The 20,777-nt window shown below is 36.7% G+C and overlaps 1 protein-coding gene across 1 annotated transcript in view; it reads right to left on the reverse strand.

The window, feature by feature from the left end:
- Nucleotides 1-20,777, reverse strand: part of ADAM10 (ADAM metallopeptidase domain 10) — a 132,178-nt gene that overhangs the window by 89,102 nt on the left and 22,299 nt on the right. Inside the window, exon 2 of the mRNA XM_080807690.1 lies at nt 7,825-7,975. Coding sequence (XP_080663816.1) covers nt 7,825-7,975 — 151 coding nt within the window. The remainder of the gene's footprint in view (nt 1-7,824; nt 7,976-20,777) is intronic.

Genomic DNA, 20,777 nt, shown 5'->3' on the forward strand with positions numbered 1-20,777 from the left:
TATCATCCAATATTACACTGGACAAAGAGACCTCTAAAGTCTCTCAAGATTTAGAATGTGAAAGGCTCACTCAGTTTGACAAGTGGGAGTAAGCTATTTGTAAAACTGAAATGTAAGAAGATTTTGGGAGTCACGTATATGGTCTGAACAGTTTTACTATGAACCAAAAACAAAAAACAATGAATACTGTTTATAACACAACTATTTATCCCCTACTACCATTTCTAAGATTCTTGATATGCTAAGTGTTCATACATGATCTGTTCATTCAGCATTGTTCTCCCAGAAATGAGTTTGCGAACCTAACTAATACAAAGTGATTATAATTTAAGATTTCAAAGATGCATACAAATTATTAATTAAAATTTACTAACGTGTTTCTGCTTCACACATTTAAGTAAAAATTAGCCATGCTATACTCAAAAGACAACTGGAGTCCTTATAATCGATCACCGCAGAATTAGTACAGATGGTTGTCAAAGATACTGGCCAAAATGCTCTTAAAACCAAAATGCCTAAAAATATATTGGCTATTTTCATGAATTATTAGAAATTCACACCAAAAAAAAAAAAAAGCCATTTTGCTACCATAGCTATTTATGATGTATACAAATCTGGACTACCCTGTGCATTTAGATCCACCAAAATCATCAAAACTAGAGAAATTCAAAAAAGGGTAAATAATATAGATTAGGAATATTCCTAATGTTCACCATAACAAAAGCAAGAAGCACCAACTGACCATTCCCCTCCTTGAAATATTGTTTCCCTTGGCTTCGGGGATACCACACTCTCAGGTTTTCTACTTTTCTTACCACTCATCAGGCTTTGCTTCCCCCCCAATCACCACCTAAACTTAAATTGTTGGCATTTAGTTCTCTCCTAGGCCCTCCTCATGAATTCCACAAAACATGCCCAAAACTGAACTTACGATTTCTCCTCAAATTTATACCTGTTCCAATATTCCTTATCTAAGTGGACCCAGTAGCCACTCAGTTGCTCAAACCAGAAAGCAGTCCTCTTATAAATCCTTTTATACCTATGTATCAACCAAGCTCAATAAATTCTACCTTTAAAATGTCTTAAATTTATCCACTCTCCTTATCACCTCTAACACTGGCTTAATGCAGGCTACCACCTCCTATGAGGACTAGTGCAACGGCCTCCTGAACAGCCTCAATGCATTTAGTTTAACTCCCTTCCGAATTATTCTTCAACTGCAGCCAGACTGAACTTTTTAAACCTTACACAGTTACTTATCGTTAAAAACCTTCCAAGACTAAATAAAAGATTATTACCATGACTTACATAAACGCTCAGAGATGTGGCTCTTATTTACATCTACAGTCTTATTTAGAACCATTCTCCCTCATATTTTACACCCCCTCATATAACGAAATTCCTTCAATTCCATAAACATGCCACTTCTCATCTCAGTATCCCTGCACATGCTGTTCCCTCTGTCTAGAACACATTTTATTCCCTTCTTTGGCTAACCAACTCCTCTTCTGTCATCCTTCCAGGATGAGTTTAAATGCCATCTCCTAAGAGTAGCCTTCCCTGACCTCCAAAAAGATGGCATCCCCCAATGCTCCCACAGCAATCTTCTTAACATTCCTTTCTTAGTATTTATCACAGCTGTTACTCCTAATCCAACACCTGCCTTTCTCATGAATCCATAAACTCCTCACCAGCAAGGAACTGTCTGTTCAGTTACTCTATTACTAGTGACTACTAAAGTACCTGGAATACATTAGGTGCTTAAAACATGAAAGTGGACTTAGCAAATTACAGCAGATTAAAACAGGAGAAACATCTCTTGTAGCTCAAATAAACTTAAAATGAAATGCACAGGGGCACCTGGGTGGCTCAGTGGGTTAAGCCTCTGCCTACGGCTCAGGTCATGATCCCAGGGTCCTGGGATCGAGCCCCGCATCGGGCTCTCTGCTCAGCAGGGAGCCTGCTTCCTCCTCTCTCTGCCTGCCTCTCTGCCTACTTGTGATCTCTGTCTGTCAAATAAATAAATAAAATCTTTAAAAAAAAAAAAAAAGAAAGAAAGAAAGAAATGCACAATGCATTTGTTCATTCAATCAAGAGATCAAAATTCCATTCAAATCAATCCATGGTTTGCGGCTTAAAAAAAAAAATACTGCTATATTACACAATTACATGTCCCATACCAACATAAGACTCTATCTAGATGTTAGACTTTTGGTTTACATTTGATTTGATTCAGCCTTATTCTCCCCGCATAGACTGTTTTAGAACTAGTTCAAAGTGGTTAAAAGATTTCAGACTCATACACAAATAAACAGTTTGATTTTATCTCTATGTACAAGTATTAAAAAGGGGTGCCTGGGTGGCTCAGTGGGTTAAAGCCTCTGCCTTCAGCTGAGGTCATGATCCCAGAGTCCTGAGATCGAGCCCCGTATTGGGCTCTCTGCTCAGCAGGGAGTCTGCTTCCTCCTCTCTCTCTGCCTGCCTCTCTGCCTACTTGTGATCTCAGTCTGTCAAATAAATAAATAAATAATCTTTTAAAATATTTGTCAATCCTCCCCCCAAAAATTGTTAACCCAAAGAACCAAAAACTTGTAAGAAGCCAGAAAAGAGGTTATGATACAACCAATTGACGAATCTCAGTATTCAGAAGCTTTTCAAAAAGAAACTATATATATTTTACCAAAAAATTTTTGAACAGTTACCAGTTTTAAAGTAGCATACAACTATAGGAGACTTCACTGATACTTAATAAAACAACCTAACAAGTATAAAACCAATAAATTAAACATATCCATGCAATAGTTATATAAAGGATTTTCAAGTATAATGAAATAGAATAAACATTTAAATAACTTTTAATTATAGAAAATCCTTGCTTCACTTTTAAGAAACAGCACAACTTACGTGGGGCTTAATCAATTGAAGAACAGAAAAAAAAACAAGGATGGCTATGAACCCAAAGTAAATCAAATCTAAGCTGGAGAACTTACCTCATAAAAGGCCCAGCTGCACATGCAATATTTTAGTATGAAATATAATTTACAATTGAGGAAAGTGATTGATGGGTTTTTCTACTACTAAAATGTATGCAATTTCTGACACTTACTGTCTAAATCATCAACTCTAGAAACTCTGACATCAAAAGCCTGTTTTTTGTGAACTTTAGAGATGAAGTGGTATTAAGAGTTAAAAATAGTCAGAAAAACACTTTTTTGGCTTTTTAAAATTTATTTTATTTTATTTTAAGTAGACTGCATGCCCAACTTGGGGCTTGAACTTATAATCCGGAGATTGACAGTCGCATGCCTGGCACTCCAGAAAAGTACTTTTATACTCTTACTTCCATTCCCTTTTCAAAATGGGCAGAAGGAAGCTCAGCTTTTGGGGGGTTTTTTTGGGTTTTTATTTGTTTGTTTTTTTATTTTGTTTACATTCATTCCATCTCTTCCACATAAAGCCTAGTTTAGTGCTTGAAAACATGTAAAATAAAAACGGTGTTTCAGATTGAAATCCTATTGAAGAAGTAAAACTCAGAGCAATCATCAGTTCTCAACTTAGTTTTGTTTTTTTTTTTTAAGATTTTATTTATTTATTTGACAGAGAGATAGCAAGAAGGGGAATACAAGCAGGGGGAGTGGGAGAGGGAGAAGCAGGCTTCCCACCAAACAGGGAGACTGATCCGGGGCTCTATCCCAGGACCCTGGGATCATGACTGGAGCTAAAGGCAGACGTTTAACGACTGAGCCACCCAGGTGCCCCTAAAACAACTTTAAACTTTATTTCAAGAGAAGTGGTTTCTCATGGAATTCTTAAGAATGGACGTAGGGCTTAAAGAATCTTAACATTTCTGCATTTAACATTAATATCTGTAAACCTGAGATGTGATATACCCTTTCTTATTTAGGACACTTGGAAGCCAGGTGGAAGGAAATTTGCTCATATACTTATGCATAAAGCAAACAGCACAAAGAATGACTTTAATACACACACACACACACACACACACACAGAGACTGTGCTAGTACTCAGAAATGCAAGTCATAAATGTCTGAGCAGAACCCTTTTCAAGTATTTTCCTCTTTTCTCAGTTAAATGCACAGTATTTATTGTGTTCTGTAATTTATTAAAATATAGTGATCTGATTCTAGGGGATTAAGCCTTACTATATAATCAGGAGAAATAAACTCTACTTGATTATATTTTAAAAGATGAAAAAACAGGGGCGCCTGGGTGGCTCAGTGGGTTAAGCCTCTGCCTTCGGATCAGGTCATGATCTCAGGGTCCTGGGATCGAGTCCCACATCGGGCTCTCTGCTCGGCAGGGAGTGTGCTTCCTCCTCTCTCTCTGCCTGCCTCTCTGCCTACTTGTGATCTCTGTCTGTCAAATAAATAAATAAATAAAATCCTTGGGGGGAAAAAAGATGAAAAACAGATAATAAGTCTAGTCACAATGCACAAGGACAGCACACATTTAGAGCTCACTATAGCCCAAGGTCATCCCAAAACCATATATACAATAAAGCTTGGTCTTCCAATGGACACAATGCAGTTTTACCATAGTCACTTCTCTTCTCATTTGTATTACAAATTGTTATTAACTGAATAACCCATAATTTGTGTACCAATACAAATCCTATTTATGAGGGATTGTAGAGTACCAAAACTAACATTTTGTATATGGTGGAATAGAAGAGACTTAGCAGGAAATCTGTAACTACACCAACCTGGTCATTTTGTAGACCTTTGCAAGGAAACAAAAATAAAACTATCAGATCATCCTCACATTTTTAACTAACGTATGTTACGACATAATTACAATGACCACATTTTGGTTATGACGTAATTATAATGACCACATTCTGTGGCACAAGTTCCCTTTTTTTTTTTTTTTTCCAGATTTTATTTATTTATTTGAAAGAGAGAGAGAGAGCATAAGCAGAGGGAGAGGCAGGCAGAGAGAGAGGGAGAAGCAGACTCCCCTTGAAGCAGCATGAGATCTCCTGGCTCCAGGTCCTTTGTTGAGAGAAGTAAGTAAGAAGTAAGTTCTCCCTCATCTGAATATCTATAGTATTTTTACCTATAAAGCACCATATCACATTTTCCTCTTATAAAACAGCTAACCCATATCTTGCTGCCCCTATTAGGTCTATGTTTGATTTATGTTTCTACTACCCACAGCCTAAACTAGGTAACCTTTAACTAGCAGTCAATAAATAAGTTTTTGGATTAATAAACAACGGCATGCACTCACATGCTCACACCCACTCACACACATAAACACACCAAAGGAAAGGGGCGGGGGAGTCTGGGAATTTAGTTTTGCCACAAGCTCAATATGAATTATGTGATAGATAAAAACACAAAAATCTAATGATATAATAGAAATGTGGTATACAAACCAAAGGCAGCCAGAATCTAAACTTTTCCTTTTGGTAGTTACACTGTATTTGGAATATAGTATTAAATTTATTTTGAGGTGGTCACTAAAAACTTATGAAGGCTTAATGATTGCTTATTATTTCATGGCACTAATAAAGAATGGGTAATTTAAAAATATCTGAAGGTAAGGGTCATAAAAATTTACATTAATTATTGCCACTAAACTTTTTATCTAGAAAAACAAACAAACCTTAAAATGAAACTTTTTACCTCCTCTGAATCAAAGTAAGAGATTTTATAACTTAAAAGTGCTTTTTTCCACCATGATCATTTTTTTAATATGGAAAATAAATTAATCTAAGGAATACATTTATTTCCATGCATAAAATACTTTGTTTCATAGCATTTATTATCTGATTTTTCATCCATTAATATCTTTCTTTTTTAAGATTTTATTTATTTATTTGACAGACAGAGATCACAAGTAGGCAGAGAGGCAGGCAGAGACAGAGAGAGAGGAGGAAGCAGGCTCCCTGCCAAGCAGAGAGCCCGATGCAGGGCTCGATCCCAGGACCCTGGGATCATGACCCGAGCCGAAGGCAGAGGCTTTAAATCACAGAGCCACCCAGGCGCCCCATTAATATCTTTCTTAAGCATCTGTATATCTGTATATTTAAGCCTAAGTACAAATAATAAACATTACTGAATAGTAGCCAAGATGTCTTCCTGTGAGGAACAAAAAACACAGATATAGAAAAATAAATATGAAATACATGAAAAGGAAGATAGAATGAATCAAATGCCAATGGTACATTTCACCTATTTAAAGGTTCCAAGGAAGGCATAAGTAAATCTATAAAGAAGCAGAACCTGAACTGTACATTAAAAGATGATCAAGATTTAAGATAAATGACACAGAAAACAAACTGTTCAAGGTATATTCAGCAATTAGATCATTCTGGGTGAAAAAGTTAATATTGGGAAACAGAATAAAGTTTAGAAAAATAGACTAGAACTAATTTAGAGAGAATCTTGAAAGCCAAGTTAAGAAATCTGGCTTACAATCATTAATTGAAGACTTTAGAGCAACAGGCTGACATGAAAAAGGAAGCATTTAAGGAAGAGTCATCTTGTAGAAGTCCATAGAATAGCTATAATGATAAATGGAGTGGAAGCTGGGAAACCCATTAGGAGCTAAACAATAAATCAGGGTTACACCAGTAGGAAAAACACAAAAGGAATAGATTTACTAATTACAGCAAGCAAGGGAGAGAGTCTAACAAAGAGTACTCTAAGATTTTGTATCTGAGTACCCCTAACACACAGAAAGAAAAAAAATATGGGGTTTAAGTGAGCTAGATCTGGCTCAAATCTATGTTGTGTAACTCTAAAGAAATTATTAAACTTCTCCGAGCCTTAGTTTTCTCAGATATAAAAAGATATTTACCTTGTTTGGGTTTTGAGAAGTTACATAAGAAAACGCATATAAAGCATCTATGCACCTGGGACACCCCAGGCACTAAATGTGATTTTTACCATTCCCCCTTGGCTCCCAGTTCTTTATCCCTTAACAAATCTGAGAAATGAGGATTCCAATAGGTAATCTGTCTACAAACTCATTTTAGAAATGATAAAATGGAGTCAGGGGTGCCTGGGTGGCTCAGTCACTTAAGCATCTGACTCTTGATTTTGGCTCAGGTCATGATTTCAGGGTCCTAAAATCAGGCCCCATGTTGGGCTCCACACAGGGCATGGAGCCTGCTTAGGATTCAGTCTCTCCCTCTCCCTCTACTCCACCCCACTCCTGTGCTTGCTCTCTCTCTCTCAAAATAAATAAATAAAATAATTTTTTTTTTAAAAAACTGAGTTGAGAAATTAAATGACTAAATGACATAAAACCAGCTACATTCACTGTTGGCCCCCTAAGACAGATATATCAACCCATAAGACATATAAAAAGTAGTTGGAAATTATGAAAAAGAATCTTCTTTAGGAACACCTAGGTGGTGCTGTCAGTTGAGCATCCAACTCTTGGTTTCAGCTCAGGTCATGATCTCAGGGTCATGAGATTAAACCCTTTGCCCTGCCCTGTGCTCAGCACAGAGTCTGCTTAAGATTCTACTCCCTCTCCCTCTGTTCCTCCTGCCTGTGTTCTCTCAATCTCTCTCTCTCTAAAATAAATAAATCTTTTTTTAAAATCCTCCAATAATATAATAGAGGACTGGATTTATAAATTTAAAAACATTTAACTTTGACTGTTTCCTTAATATAAAAAGGATAACCCATTTTAATAGAAAACATTTTTTTTGCATGTATGCCAAATTCTAGCATAGGCTGAATTTCCAAATGGGGACCTTTCCATTGGAGAAGGAAAATTTATGGTACAAAATTTCTTCTTTTAACTTAAATATAGGAAAACTTCAGACACAGCAATAAATTTACTCACCTTCCATGGGCATGGAAATTTAGACGTAAAAACTGGTCCTCATGTGAAACTGCTCTTTTGGCACGCTGGTGTTTTTGGTGTAGTGAATCCACATCATAAGATAATCCTTCGTAATGTCTAATGTATTTATTTAAAGGATTTCCATACTGACCTATAAAAAATAAACAGTTCAAATTAGTATCATTCTGATGATCCATTCTAGTTCTAATATGATTCCACGATTATTCAAATATCTACAAATACATATGAAACAACAGTCTCACTAATGTTAGTATTTTCACATACATTTTTTTAAAAAACTTATTGTAACAGGAATTTCAACCACACACAAAAGTGTGAATGTTAGCCATAGGTCTGTCTTTGATGTCTTTTATCGGGTTAAGTTTTCTATTAATACTTCGCTGATAAAAACTGTCAGGAACAAATGTTGACTTGTGTCACCTGGTCCTTCTGCACCTAGTAAGTTGATTATATGGATTTTTTCTTTTTAGTTTATTAATTATAATGAATTAAATTGACTGATTTTCTAATATTAAACCAACTCCACATTACTGAAATAAACCCTACTTGGTCATGGTGTATTACCTTTTACAGTCACAAGAGACACTGGTCTATAGCTTTCTTTTTTTGTACTATCTTTGCCAAGGTTTGATATTAGAGTAAAAGAGGAGTTGGAAAAGTACACCTCTTTTTCAATTTTCTGTACACTTTTATATAGAATTGGTATTAGTTCCTCCTTAAATGTTTCATAGAGTTCACCAGTAAAGCCGTCTTGCCCTAAAGTTCTCTTTGTGAAAAGTTAATTAACTACAATTTCAATTTCATATATAGATAAAGAGCTATTCAGGTTATCTACTACTTTTTTTTTTTTAAAGATTGATTGATTTATTTGTTTGTTTGTTTATTTGACAGAGATCACAAGTAGGCTGAGAGGTAGGCAGACAGAGAGGGGGAAGGAGGCCCCCCACTGAGCAGAGAGCCTGATGCAGGGCTTGATCCCAGGACCCTGGTATCATGACCTGAGCCAAAGGCAGAGGCTTAACCCACTGAGCCACCTAGGCACCCCTAGGTTATCTAAAGTGAGCAGTAAGAATTTGTCAATTTTGCCTAAATTGTTAAAGTTACAGAAATAAATCTGTTCATAATATGCCCTTATTATGCTTTTTATATCTTTTGAATCTGGGGTGATGTTACCTCTCTCATTCCTGATACTGGTAATCTATATTTTGTCTTTTTCGTTCCTGATCAGGATGGCTAGAGACTGATTTTTACTGATCTTCTAAAAAAAAATTAAAAAAAAAAAAAACTTTTCTTTCCTTTGATTTTCCCTCATTATTTTTGTTTTCTATTTCTTGGTTTTCACTTTGATCTTCATTTTTTTCTGCTTACTTTGAGTCTAATTGTTCTTTCTTGTTTGTTTCCAAAGGTAATGTCACTGATTTAAGACTTAGCTTCTCAAAACAAAAACAAAAAAACTTAGCTGCTTCTCTAATTCAGATGTTTACTGCTATAAATGTCCCCGTTATACAGCATTAGCAGCATCCCATAGATTTTGTTGTTACCACTTCTATTCTATTCAACATACTCTCTTATTTCCTTTTTGACCCTTGCATGTCCTTTTAGAAGTCTGTTATTTACTTACCAAATATTGAAGATTTTTCAAATACCTTTCTGTTACTGACTTCTAATTTAATCCCACTATAGCCAGAAAACTTGCTTTGTGGTGTATATCAATCCTTTTAAAATCAGACATTTATTTTATAATCCAGAATATGATCTATCTTTGCAAATATTTCATGGGCACTTGAAAAGAACGTGTATTCTGCTGTTAACGGTAAGTGCTCCAAAAATGTCAATCTCTGTTCTTATTGAGTCAGAGTATTCTATAAATGTCAACCAGGTCAAGTTGGTTGCTGAGGTTGTTCAACTCTTCTATATCCTTAATGATTTCTATCTACCTCTTCTATTGTCAAGAAAGGGGTACTGAAATTTGTCTATGATTGATTTTTTCTATTTCTCCTTGCAGTTCTTTGCTTCATTGATGTTTGAAGCTGTTATTATTACATGCATAGATGTCAATGATTATTATGCTTTTTGGATTAATTCATCCTTTATCATTATCAGATGATCTTTATTCTTTGTAATATTCTATGTCCTAAAATCTACTTTGATATTAATATGGCCATTACCCTCTTTTTGGGGGACTAGCATAGTGTATCTTTTCCCATCCTTTTACTTTTAACCCATTTGTTTTGGGGTTGTTTTTTTTTTTTAATTTTTATTTTATTATTTATTTGAGAGAGAAAGAGAGCATGAGCATGAGGGGAGAGGCAGAGGAAGAAGCAGACTCCTCACTGAGTGGAGAGCCCAACGCTAAGTGGGGAGCCCAACATGGAGCAGGGAACCTGATGTGGGACTCAATTCCAGGAACCTAGGATCATGACCTAAGCCAAAGGCAGCTGCTTTACCAACTGAGCCACCCAGGCGCCTTGGACTAATTATTTTTATGATTCCATTACTATCTCTTCATTGGATTATCAGTAAAATCCTGTGTGGTTATTTCAGTAGTTGCTTTAAGGCTCTTAGTATATACCATTAACTTATCCCAGTCTACCATTAACAGTTCAGGTACAAGAACCTGACATTACTATACTTCCACTTCCCTCCTGCTGGCCTTTAGAGGTTACTGCCATTGTATATTTTACTTTTTATAAATCTCACAATATATTGTTATTGTTTTGGTTGAAACAGACAATTATCTTTTAATGAGGTTTAAATAACAAGGAAAAAATCTCTAACATTTCCAGGGTTCTTTATTTCTTTATGTGAATCCATATTTCCATCTGGTATCATTTTCCTTCTGATTTCCTCTAACACTTCTTCTGCTGGTAAAAAACTCTTCCAGCTTTTATATGTCTGAAAGTCTTTATTTTGTCTTCATTTTTGAAAGATATTTTCACTGGGCATTCCAGACTGTCAGGTTTGTATTTTTTCTTTAAATACTTTAAAAATGTTGCTCTACCATCTTTTCACTTGTATTCCTTCTGAGAAGAAATCTGTCATCCTTATCTTTCCTCCTCTGAATATAATATATCTTTTCCTCCCTAGTTTGCTTTTAAGATTTTCTTCTTTATCACTGGCTCTGAGCAATTTGATTACGATGTGTTTCTTCATATTTCTTGAGCTTTATTTCAGTGAAATTCTTGGATCTATGGGTAGACCATTTTTCAAACTTATTTCTTCAATTTTTTTTTAAACTCTTTCCACCCTTCCCCAGAAGGACTCGAATTACAAGTATATCCGGTCGCTTAAACTTTTCCCACAGTCAACTGATGGCTTTCCTTATTCATTAAAAATTCTTTCTTCTCTTCATTTTGAATTGTTTCTACTGCTATATCTTCTAGTTCACTAATATTCTGCAATATCTAATCTGCTGTTAATGCCATTCACTGCATTTTCCACTGAAAACAGTATAATTTTCATCTCTAGAAGTTAAAATTTGTGTTTTATATTTTCTATGTCTATACTTAACTTTTTAAATACATGAAATAAAGCTATAATACTCTTTTAATGTTCTTGTCTGCTAATTCTTTTTTTTTTTTAATTTATTTATTTTTTAGAGAGAGAGAGCGAGCAAGCACAGGCAGACAGAGTGGCAGGCAGAGGCAGAGGGAGAAGCGGGCTCCCCGTGGAGCAAGGAGCCCGATGTGGGATCCCAGGACGCTGGGATCATGACCTGAGCTGAAGGCAGCCGCTTAACCAACTGAGCCCTTGTCTGTTGTCTGTTAATTCTAATACCTGTGTCACTTCCAGGTTGATTCCAATTAATTGTTTATTCCTCTCATTAGAGACTGCTGTTCTCCTGCTTCAGTGCACGCCTTATAATCTTTCATCAAATGGATGCCAGACATTGCAAATTTCACTGTTCTAAGCTTTTTTTGTATTTTCATAAACATTCTCAGGCTTTGTTACAAGAGAAAGTATAGTTACATGGAAATAGTTCAAGCCTTTTGGGTCTTGCATTTATGATTTGTTAGGGGGGTCAGGAACAGTGTTGAGTGTACGATTAATTATTCCCCACTGTTTTTTTTTAAGATTTTATTTATTTATTTGACAGAGAGAGACTGGGAGAGAGGGAATACAAGCAGGGGGAGTGGGAGAGGGAGAAGCAGGCTCCCCGCCGAGCAGAGAGCTTGATGCAGGGCTCAATCCCAGGACGCCGGGACCAAGACCTGAGCCGAAGGCAGATGCTTAATGACTGAGTCTCCAGGCGCCCCATTCCCCACTATTGAAGCAAGACCTACCTGAGTGGTCTATCCCATTGCTCCACAAGTTATGAGTTTTTTTCAGTCTAGCCAGTGAGAAGAGGCACGTTTCCTGCTCTATGTAAACACAGAGCACTCTTTCTTTCCCTGGCCTCAGGTAGTTTCTTCACATGTATGCACTGATCAATACTCTGCCAAACACTATGGGAACCCTTTGCAGATCTCAGGAATTCTCTCTCTATGCAGTGCTTTTAACTCTGATGTTCTGTGAACTCTAGTTGCTTTGGTCACTCCCCCCAACCCTCAGTTTCATCTCCTCAACTCAGAGTTAATAGGCCTCCATCTAGGTTCCCTCCCATATCACTGCAGATGGAAATTTTCTGAAGATAGAAACCTGAAGCAATCATAGGTCTTGGCTCATTCATTTCCCCTCTCTCAGGGATCATCGTCCTTTACCATCTGGTGACTAGTGTCTTTCAAAGCTGTGGTTTCTCTGGTTTTTGTTTGTTTTTTCCTGAGTTTCCTTAGTTTGTTTCAGGCAGAGGGATAAATCTGTTCCTGGTTTCTCCATCTTCACCATGAGCAGAGGTCAAAAGGAGTGATTCCTTAAGGTATCAGAATTTCTTCCTAAAGAAAACTGCCTTCTTTTATAAAACGGGACATCAAAATTTAAAAAAAAAAAAAACCTTATAATAGTTTATCTAATGTATTCCATAAAGCCTAAGTGTCCATCACCAAATTTTCTATACATATAAAAGTCGGTGGGTAGTCATTATACAGCTAATCATCTGGGTTTAAGTTCTGAAGACTGTGCACAAGGTAAATATATTTAACACTACTGAGCTGTACACTCAGAAATGGTTAAGATAAAAAATTTTATGGTAAGCATTTTTTTACTAGAATAAAAAAATTATCTGGTTTAAATACCATTACCTTCATTTATTAGCTTGTTGCCCTCATCAAATGGAACTTTGAACTCAGCTTCAGTGCTGAGATGGGGAACTCAGCTTCAGTGCCCCATCCTTAAAACTGGAGAGAAGCAGAATACCTCTCTCTTAAGGCTATTTGGATTATGATTTAAGCCATGTGTGGTAATTAGCAAAGTGCCTACATTACCACAGAGCCTCAGTAAATTATTCATCATCATCATCTCCTCCATCTCTTCCTCTACTTCCTCTTCCCACACTTGCCTTTGAGACCTACATGCACAAACTGAGGCCATAAATTGGGGAATAAACACAGAACTGGGTTTCATTCTGATACTTCCTACCCATGACTAGATGATATAGGTAATTATTTAACTTTTTTAAAATCTCAGGGTTCCTATCTGTAAAACAGAGACAAAGACTACCTTAAATGCATGTAACCTGCTTAGCACAAAGGCTGGCATTAAAGGGTCATTTAATGTAAACTACTATTGAGTCACTTCACTGTCCTCTTAAATGCACTGCTCTCAAGAGAGATGACAAGAATGGAGTCCTAAACTAGAATCCAAAAATATCTTTGCAACTAACAAAGAAAATACAGTGAACCCAGGATATGAGATGATAAAGCCTACTGTATGAAACTTTTAAAAATCAAGACTAAACAATGGAATCAAATATTATGCATTTTCCATATTCTTTAGAAATATTTTTAACTTTATACTTGGGTTTTAAAAAACACCCCGCACAAGAGAAAATATCAAGAAGAAATCAAGAATGAGGAAATGGTAGTATGAGAACTTTTGGATAGTTTCTTTCATTTTGAAAATCAATGTGGGATTTCCGTTGGATAACTGAGTTGATTTAAGTGGACTGAGTAGCCACAGCACACACTTGGCTTTGCAAAGTTACTGCTTCCCCTCCTTTTTCAACACCAAAAAAGTCAACTTTTTAAATCACAGTTCAGATAAAGTGTTCTGCCACTTTTAATAACTTAAAACAATTAACTACTGGTGTTCTGGTGACATGTGATAAAAGCTCAATTATTTGCATGGATGGAACACTACTGGGAGAGTTATCAGTCATCTTTTCTTTGTCCCACACACATAGGAATTTTCTAAGGGAAAATACTGTTTACTTTCACTGATAAAGGATCTGAGTAATGATTTTCTGAATCTTTATAATTGAGATAAAACATGATTCACAGATTTTAACTGGTAAAGTTAAAAATGCTACCCAGGAACATAATGATGTTTCAAGTCCATGTCATTATCCTCTTTTGCATAAAACCTATGTTTCTATGTTAACTATACCTAAATATGAGTATTTATGAGAAGATCTCAGTAATTTATTTTAAAAAAATCACTGAAGTTAAGATAATGTATTGAAACTATTTTTAATTTATATACCCCAATACTTTATAAGACAAAGGGGGATCCATGGCAAAAAGAATTCAATTAAGAAGGAAACAAAAAATATTTGGAGATAATCCTGGACAAAGTGGAATCAATCTTAGATAATATTAAGGAAATCTTGTTAATATTCTTCAGGACAGGGGCACCTGGGTGGCTCAGTTGGTTAGGCAACTGCCTGCAGCTCAGGTCATGATTTTGGAGTCTCAGGATACAGTCCAGCACTAGGCTCCCTGTTTGGTGGGGAGTCTACTTCTCTCCCTTTGACCCTCCCCCTCTCATGCTCTCTCTGTCTCCTCTCTCTCAAATAAATAAAATCTTTAAAAACATATATATATTCTTCAGTTTGTCAGCACTGTAGGTATATACAAGAATACTCTGAATTTTTGAAGATATATTTTAACGTATTTAGGGGTAAAGTGACATGCGTAATTTTCATTGAATTGATTCCAAGTAGGAGAAAAAGAGAAAGGACGCAAATTGTTAAATAAGTTACCACTTCGGGCTTTAATGGAGAAAAGGGACTGAATTTAACCTACCACCACCATAAACAATTAGAAAACTGAACATAAGAAGAAAAGCAAATGAGGTGAGATTTACAACTGGCTCAACTCACTATCTACAAGCAGTTTCCAGGCCAATGTGCAGGGTGGAAGAACCCAAGCAGTCTGAGGGTCTCAATGAATGGGGGGAGCCAGATACCTGCATTCAGAGAAGTCAGGCATTCAGAACTTGTGGGTCGAGTGCCAGGAAAAGCTACACAGAGAGGGAGCTATAAGACCTAAAAAGGAGTCCCCTTAAGTGTTTGGCTAAGTACTAATCTGAACATGTGAGAGAATAAACTATCATAGTCCAGAAAAATTAACCAAACACAAAAAAAGTCAGCAAAACAATCTTCAAAAGCCAATAAAGGTGATCACCAGACCAACCCTACAAGAAATATTGAAAGGGGTCCTCTAAGCAAAGAGAGAGCCCAAAAGTAACACAAGAGACAATATACAGTAACAGTCACCTTGCAGATAATACATTGGCACTAAATTCCTATCTTTCAATAGTTACCCTGAATGTAAATGGGCTAAATGTCCCAATCAAAAGTCACAGAATATCAGACTGGATAAAAAAGTAAGACCCATGAATATGTTGTCTGCGAGAGACTCATTTTAGACCCAAAAAAAACTCCAGATTGAAAATGGGGGGTGGAAAACCATTTATCATGCTAATGGACATCAAAAGAAAGATGGGGTGGCAATCCTTATATCAGACAAATTAGATTTTAAACTAAAGACTGTAATAAGCGATGAGGAAGGACACTATAATTAAAAGGAATATCCAACAAGAAGATCTAATAATTGTAAATATTTATGCCCCTAACATGGGAGCAGCCAATTATACAAGCCAATTAATAACAAAATCAAAGAAACACATCAACAATAATACAATAGGGGATGGGTGAGCCTGGTGGTAGGAATTAAGGAGGGCACGTACTGCATGGAGCACTGGGTGTGGTACATAATCAACAAATCTTGGAACACTGAAAAAATAAATAAAATTAACAATAATACAACAGGAGGGGACTCTAACACCCCCCTCACTGCAATGGACAGATCATCTAAGCAAAAGGTCAACAAGGAAATAAGGGCTTTGAATGACACATTGGACCAGATGGACTTCACAGATATATTCAGAACATTCCATCCTAAAGCAAAAGAATACACATTCTTTTCTAGTGCACATGGAACATTCTCCACAAAGGATCACATGCTGCATCACAAATCAAGTCTCAACTAGTAACAAAAGACTGGGATCATTCCCTGCTTATTTTTGGACCACAATGTTTTGAAACTGAAACTCAATCACAATAGGAAAGTTGGGAAGAAATCAATATATATGGAGGCTAAAGAGTATCCTACTAAAGAATGAATGGGTCAACCAGGAAATTAAAGAAGAATTTTTAAAATTCATGGAAACAAACAAAAATGAAAACACAACTGTTCAAAATCTGTGGGATACAGCACAGGTAGCCCTAAGAGTGAAGTATATAGCACCACAATCATTTCTCAAGAAACAAGAAAGGTCTCAAATACACAACCTGACCCTGTACCTAAAGGAGCTGGAAAAAGAACAGCAAATAAAGCCTAAACCCAGTAGGAGAAGAGAATTAATAAAGATTAGCTCAGACAGAAATCAATGAAATAGGAACCCAAAATACAGTAGAACCTATCAAGGAGGTTAACTAGGAGCTGGGTCTCTACAAGAATTAATAAGATTAATAAACCCCCAGCCAGACTTATCAAAAAGAGAAAGGACCCAAATAAATAAAATCAAGAATGAAAGAGGAGAGATCACAACCAACACTGAAGAAATACAAACAATTATAAGAACACATTATGAGCAACTACAGGCCAACAAATTGGACAATCCGGAAGAAACGGATGCATTCCTAGAGACATATGAACTACCAAAAGTGAACCAGGAAGAAACAGAAAACCTGAAGAGACCCATAACCAGCAAGGAAATTGAAGCAGTAATCAAAAATCTCCCAACAAACAAGAGCCCAGGGCCAGATGGCTTCCCAGGAGAACCCTAACAAACATTTAAAGAATTAATACCTATTGTTCTGAAACTGGAATACCTTTTGTTCTGAAACTAGAAAGGGAAGAAAAACTCCCAAACTCTTTTTATGAGTCCAGCATTACCTTGATCCCAAAACAAGACAAAGACCCCACCAAAAAGGAGAATTACTGAACAATATCCCTGATGAACATGGATGCAAAAACTCTTAAGATACTAGCCAATAGGATCCAACAGTACATTAAAAGGATTATTCACCACAACCAAGTGGGATTTATTCCTGGGCTGCAAGGATGGTTCAAAATCCACAAATCAAGCAATGTGATACATGTTAATAAAAGACAAGAATCATATGATCCTCTCAATAGATGCAGAAAAACCATTTGACAAAGTATAGCATCCTTTCTTGATTAAAACTCTTCACAGTGCAGGGGTACAAGGTACAGACCTCAATATCATAAAAGATATCTATGAAAAACCCAGAGTGAATATCATTCTCAATGGGGAAAAACTGAGAGCTTTTCGCCTAAGGTCAGGAACACAGCAGGGATGTCCACTATCACCACTACTGTCCAACATAGTAGTAGAAGTCCTATCCTCAGCAATGAGACAACACAAAGAAATAAAAGGCATTCAAACTGGCAAAGAAGTCAAACTATCTTAGCAGATGATAGACTACTTTATGTGGAAAAACCACAAGACTGCATCCCAAAACTGCTAGAACTCAAACAGGAATTCAGTGAAGTGGCAGGATATAAAAATCAATGCACAGAAATCAGTTGCATTTCTATACACCAACAACAAGACAGATGAAAAGCGAAATTAAGGAGTCAATCCCATTTACAATTGCACCTAAACCATAAGATACCTAGGAAAAAATCTAATCAAAGAGGCAAAGTCAAAGGATCTGTACTCAGAAAACTATAGAACAGCCATGAAAGAAATTGAGGAAGACCAAAAAAAATGGGGGGGGGGGACATTCCATGCTCATGGACTGGAAGAACAAATATTGTTAAATGTCTATGCTACCTACAGTAATCTATACATTCAATGCAATCCCTTTCAAAATGCCACTGACTTTTTTCACAGAACTGGGACAAATAACCCCAAAATTTGTCTGGAACCAGAAAGGACCCCGAAAACTCAAAAGGAATATTAAGAAAGAAAACCAAAGCCGGTGGCATCACAATCCTGGACTTCAAGATCTATTACAAAGCTGTAATCATGAAGGTAATATGGTGCTGGTACAAAAACAGACACATTGATCAATGGAAGAGAAGACAGAACTCAGAAATGGACCCTCAACTCTATCATCAACTAATCTTTGACAAAGCAGGAAAGAATATCCAATGGGAAAAAGACAGTGTCTTCAACAAATGGTGTGGGGAAAATTGGACAGACACATGCAGAAGAATGAAATTGAATCTTTTCCTTACACCATACACAAAAATAGATGAAATGGATGGAATGGATGGATGAAAGATGGATGAAAGTGGGTGAATGGATGAAATGGATGGAATGAAATGGCTGGATGGATGGATGAAATGGATGAAAGACCTAAATGTATGACAGGAGTCCACCAAAATCCTTGAGGAGAACACAGGCAGCAATCTCTTCAACTTCAGCTGCAGCAACTTCTTGCTAGACACCTCTCCGAAGGCAAGGTAAACAAGGCAAAAATGAACTATTTGGACTTCATCAAGATAAAAAGCTTTTCCACAGCAAAGGAAATAGTCAACAAAACCAAAAGACAACTGGCAGAATGGGTCAGGGTATTTGCAAATGTCTTATCAGATAAAGGTAGCATCCAAAATCTATAAAGAACTTATCAAACTCAACACCCAAGGAACAAATAATCCAATCAAGAAATGGACAGAAGACATGAACAGATATTTCTGCAAAGAAGACATTCAAATGGCCAAAAGACACATGAAAAAGTGCTCAACATCACTCTGTACGAGGGAAATACAAATCAGAATCACATGAGATACCACCTCACACCAGTCAGAATGGCTAAAATTAACAAGTCGGCAAACAGCAGATGTTGATGAGGATGAGGAGAACGGGGAACCTTCCTACATTGTTGGTGGGAATGCAAGTTGGTGCAGCCACTCTGGAAAACACTATGGAGATTCCTCAAAAAGTTGAAAAGAGAGCTATCCTATGACCCAGCAATTGCACTACTGGGTATTATCCCAAAGACACAAATGCAGTGATCCAAAGGGGCACCTGCACCCCAATGTTTATAGCAGCAATGTCCACAATAGCCAAATAGCCAAACTATGGAAAGAGTCCAGATGTCCAATGACAGATGAATGGATAAAGAAGATGTGATACATATACATACATACATACATACATACAGTGGAATATTATGCAGCCATCAAAAATGAGATCTTGCCATTTGCAATGACATGGATGGAACTAGAGGGTTTATGCTATGCAAAATAAGTCAATCAGAGAAAAACAATTATCACATGATCTCACTGATACATGGAATTTAAGAAACAAGAGAGACGATCATAGGGGAAGAGATGAAAAAAAGAAACAAGACAAACCAGGGAGGGAGACAAATCATAAATCTCTTCATCTCAGGAAACAAACTGAGGGTTGCTGGGGGGGGGGGTTGGGGAACTGGGATGGCTAGGTGATGGATACTGGGGATGGTATATGTTGTGATGAGCACTGTGTGTGGTGTAAGACTTACAAATCACACACCTGTATCCCTGAAATAATGTATTATATGTTAATTTTAAAAATCAATAAATAAGTGCCAATAAAGGACTGAGAAGTGTTCATATTCCCACCAACCAGGGAAGAAAGACCTGTAAAATATGGAGCACGGAGTACAGAACTCAGAAAAATAATACCTTATTCATGGGGTAAAATTTGCCTAACACTAAAGCTGTTGAGGACCTTACCCTACCAAAGATAAGGGAAATATTCCAAAGGATTAACGTGGTTACAAGTAGTTTAACTATAGGAAGTTTAACAATAGTTTAACTATAGTAGTTAACTATAGGTCATTATCTCAGGGTCCTGGGATCAAAGCCCACTTCATGCTCTCTGCTCAGTGGAGAGCCTGCTTCCTTCTCTGTCTCTCTCTGCCTGCCTCTCTGCCTACTTGTGATCCCTGTCTGTCAAATAAATAAATAAAATCTTAAAAAAAAATCAAACACGCAAAAAGTAATAATCGAATGACCTATATCCTATCAAAAATTCCCACGCATGTAAAAAAGAAAATCAGAAAATATAAATTTATTTTTCTGCATGATGGGGAAAAAAATCAGACATTAGAAACAGAAATTGCATAGATGATGGAATTAGCATACAAAGAGGTTAAAATGGCTATTGTAAATACATTCCATATGTTAAGGAGCATACAAAACAAACATGAGGAGGGGGTTAGTAAAAGATTTAACTATAAATCTACAGAATCAAGAAACTCAACAAATCTTAATCAGAATTAAATATAGGTGTGCCTGGGTGGCTCAGTGGGTTAAGCCTCTGCCTTCAGCTCAGGTCGTGATCTCAGGGTCCTGGGATTGAGCCCCACATCTGGGCTCTCTGCTCAGCAGGGAGCCTGCCTCCCCCTCTCACTCTGCCTGCCTCTCTGCATACTTGTGATCTCTCTCTCTGTCAGATAAATAAATAAAAATATTTTTTAAAAAATAAATATAAAAGAAAACCACTCAGAGGCAAATCGTAGGCTAATGGCTGAAAGCCAGGGGCAAAGAATAAACCCCAAAGAGCTAGAGAAAAAGACACATTACATACAGATG

The sequence above is a fragment of the Martes martes genome (genome assembly GCF_963455335.1).
Source record: "Martes martes genome assembly, chromosome: 7".
Lineage (NCBI taxonomy): Eukaryota > Metazoa > Chordata > Mammalia > Carnivora > Mustelidae > Martes > Martes martes.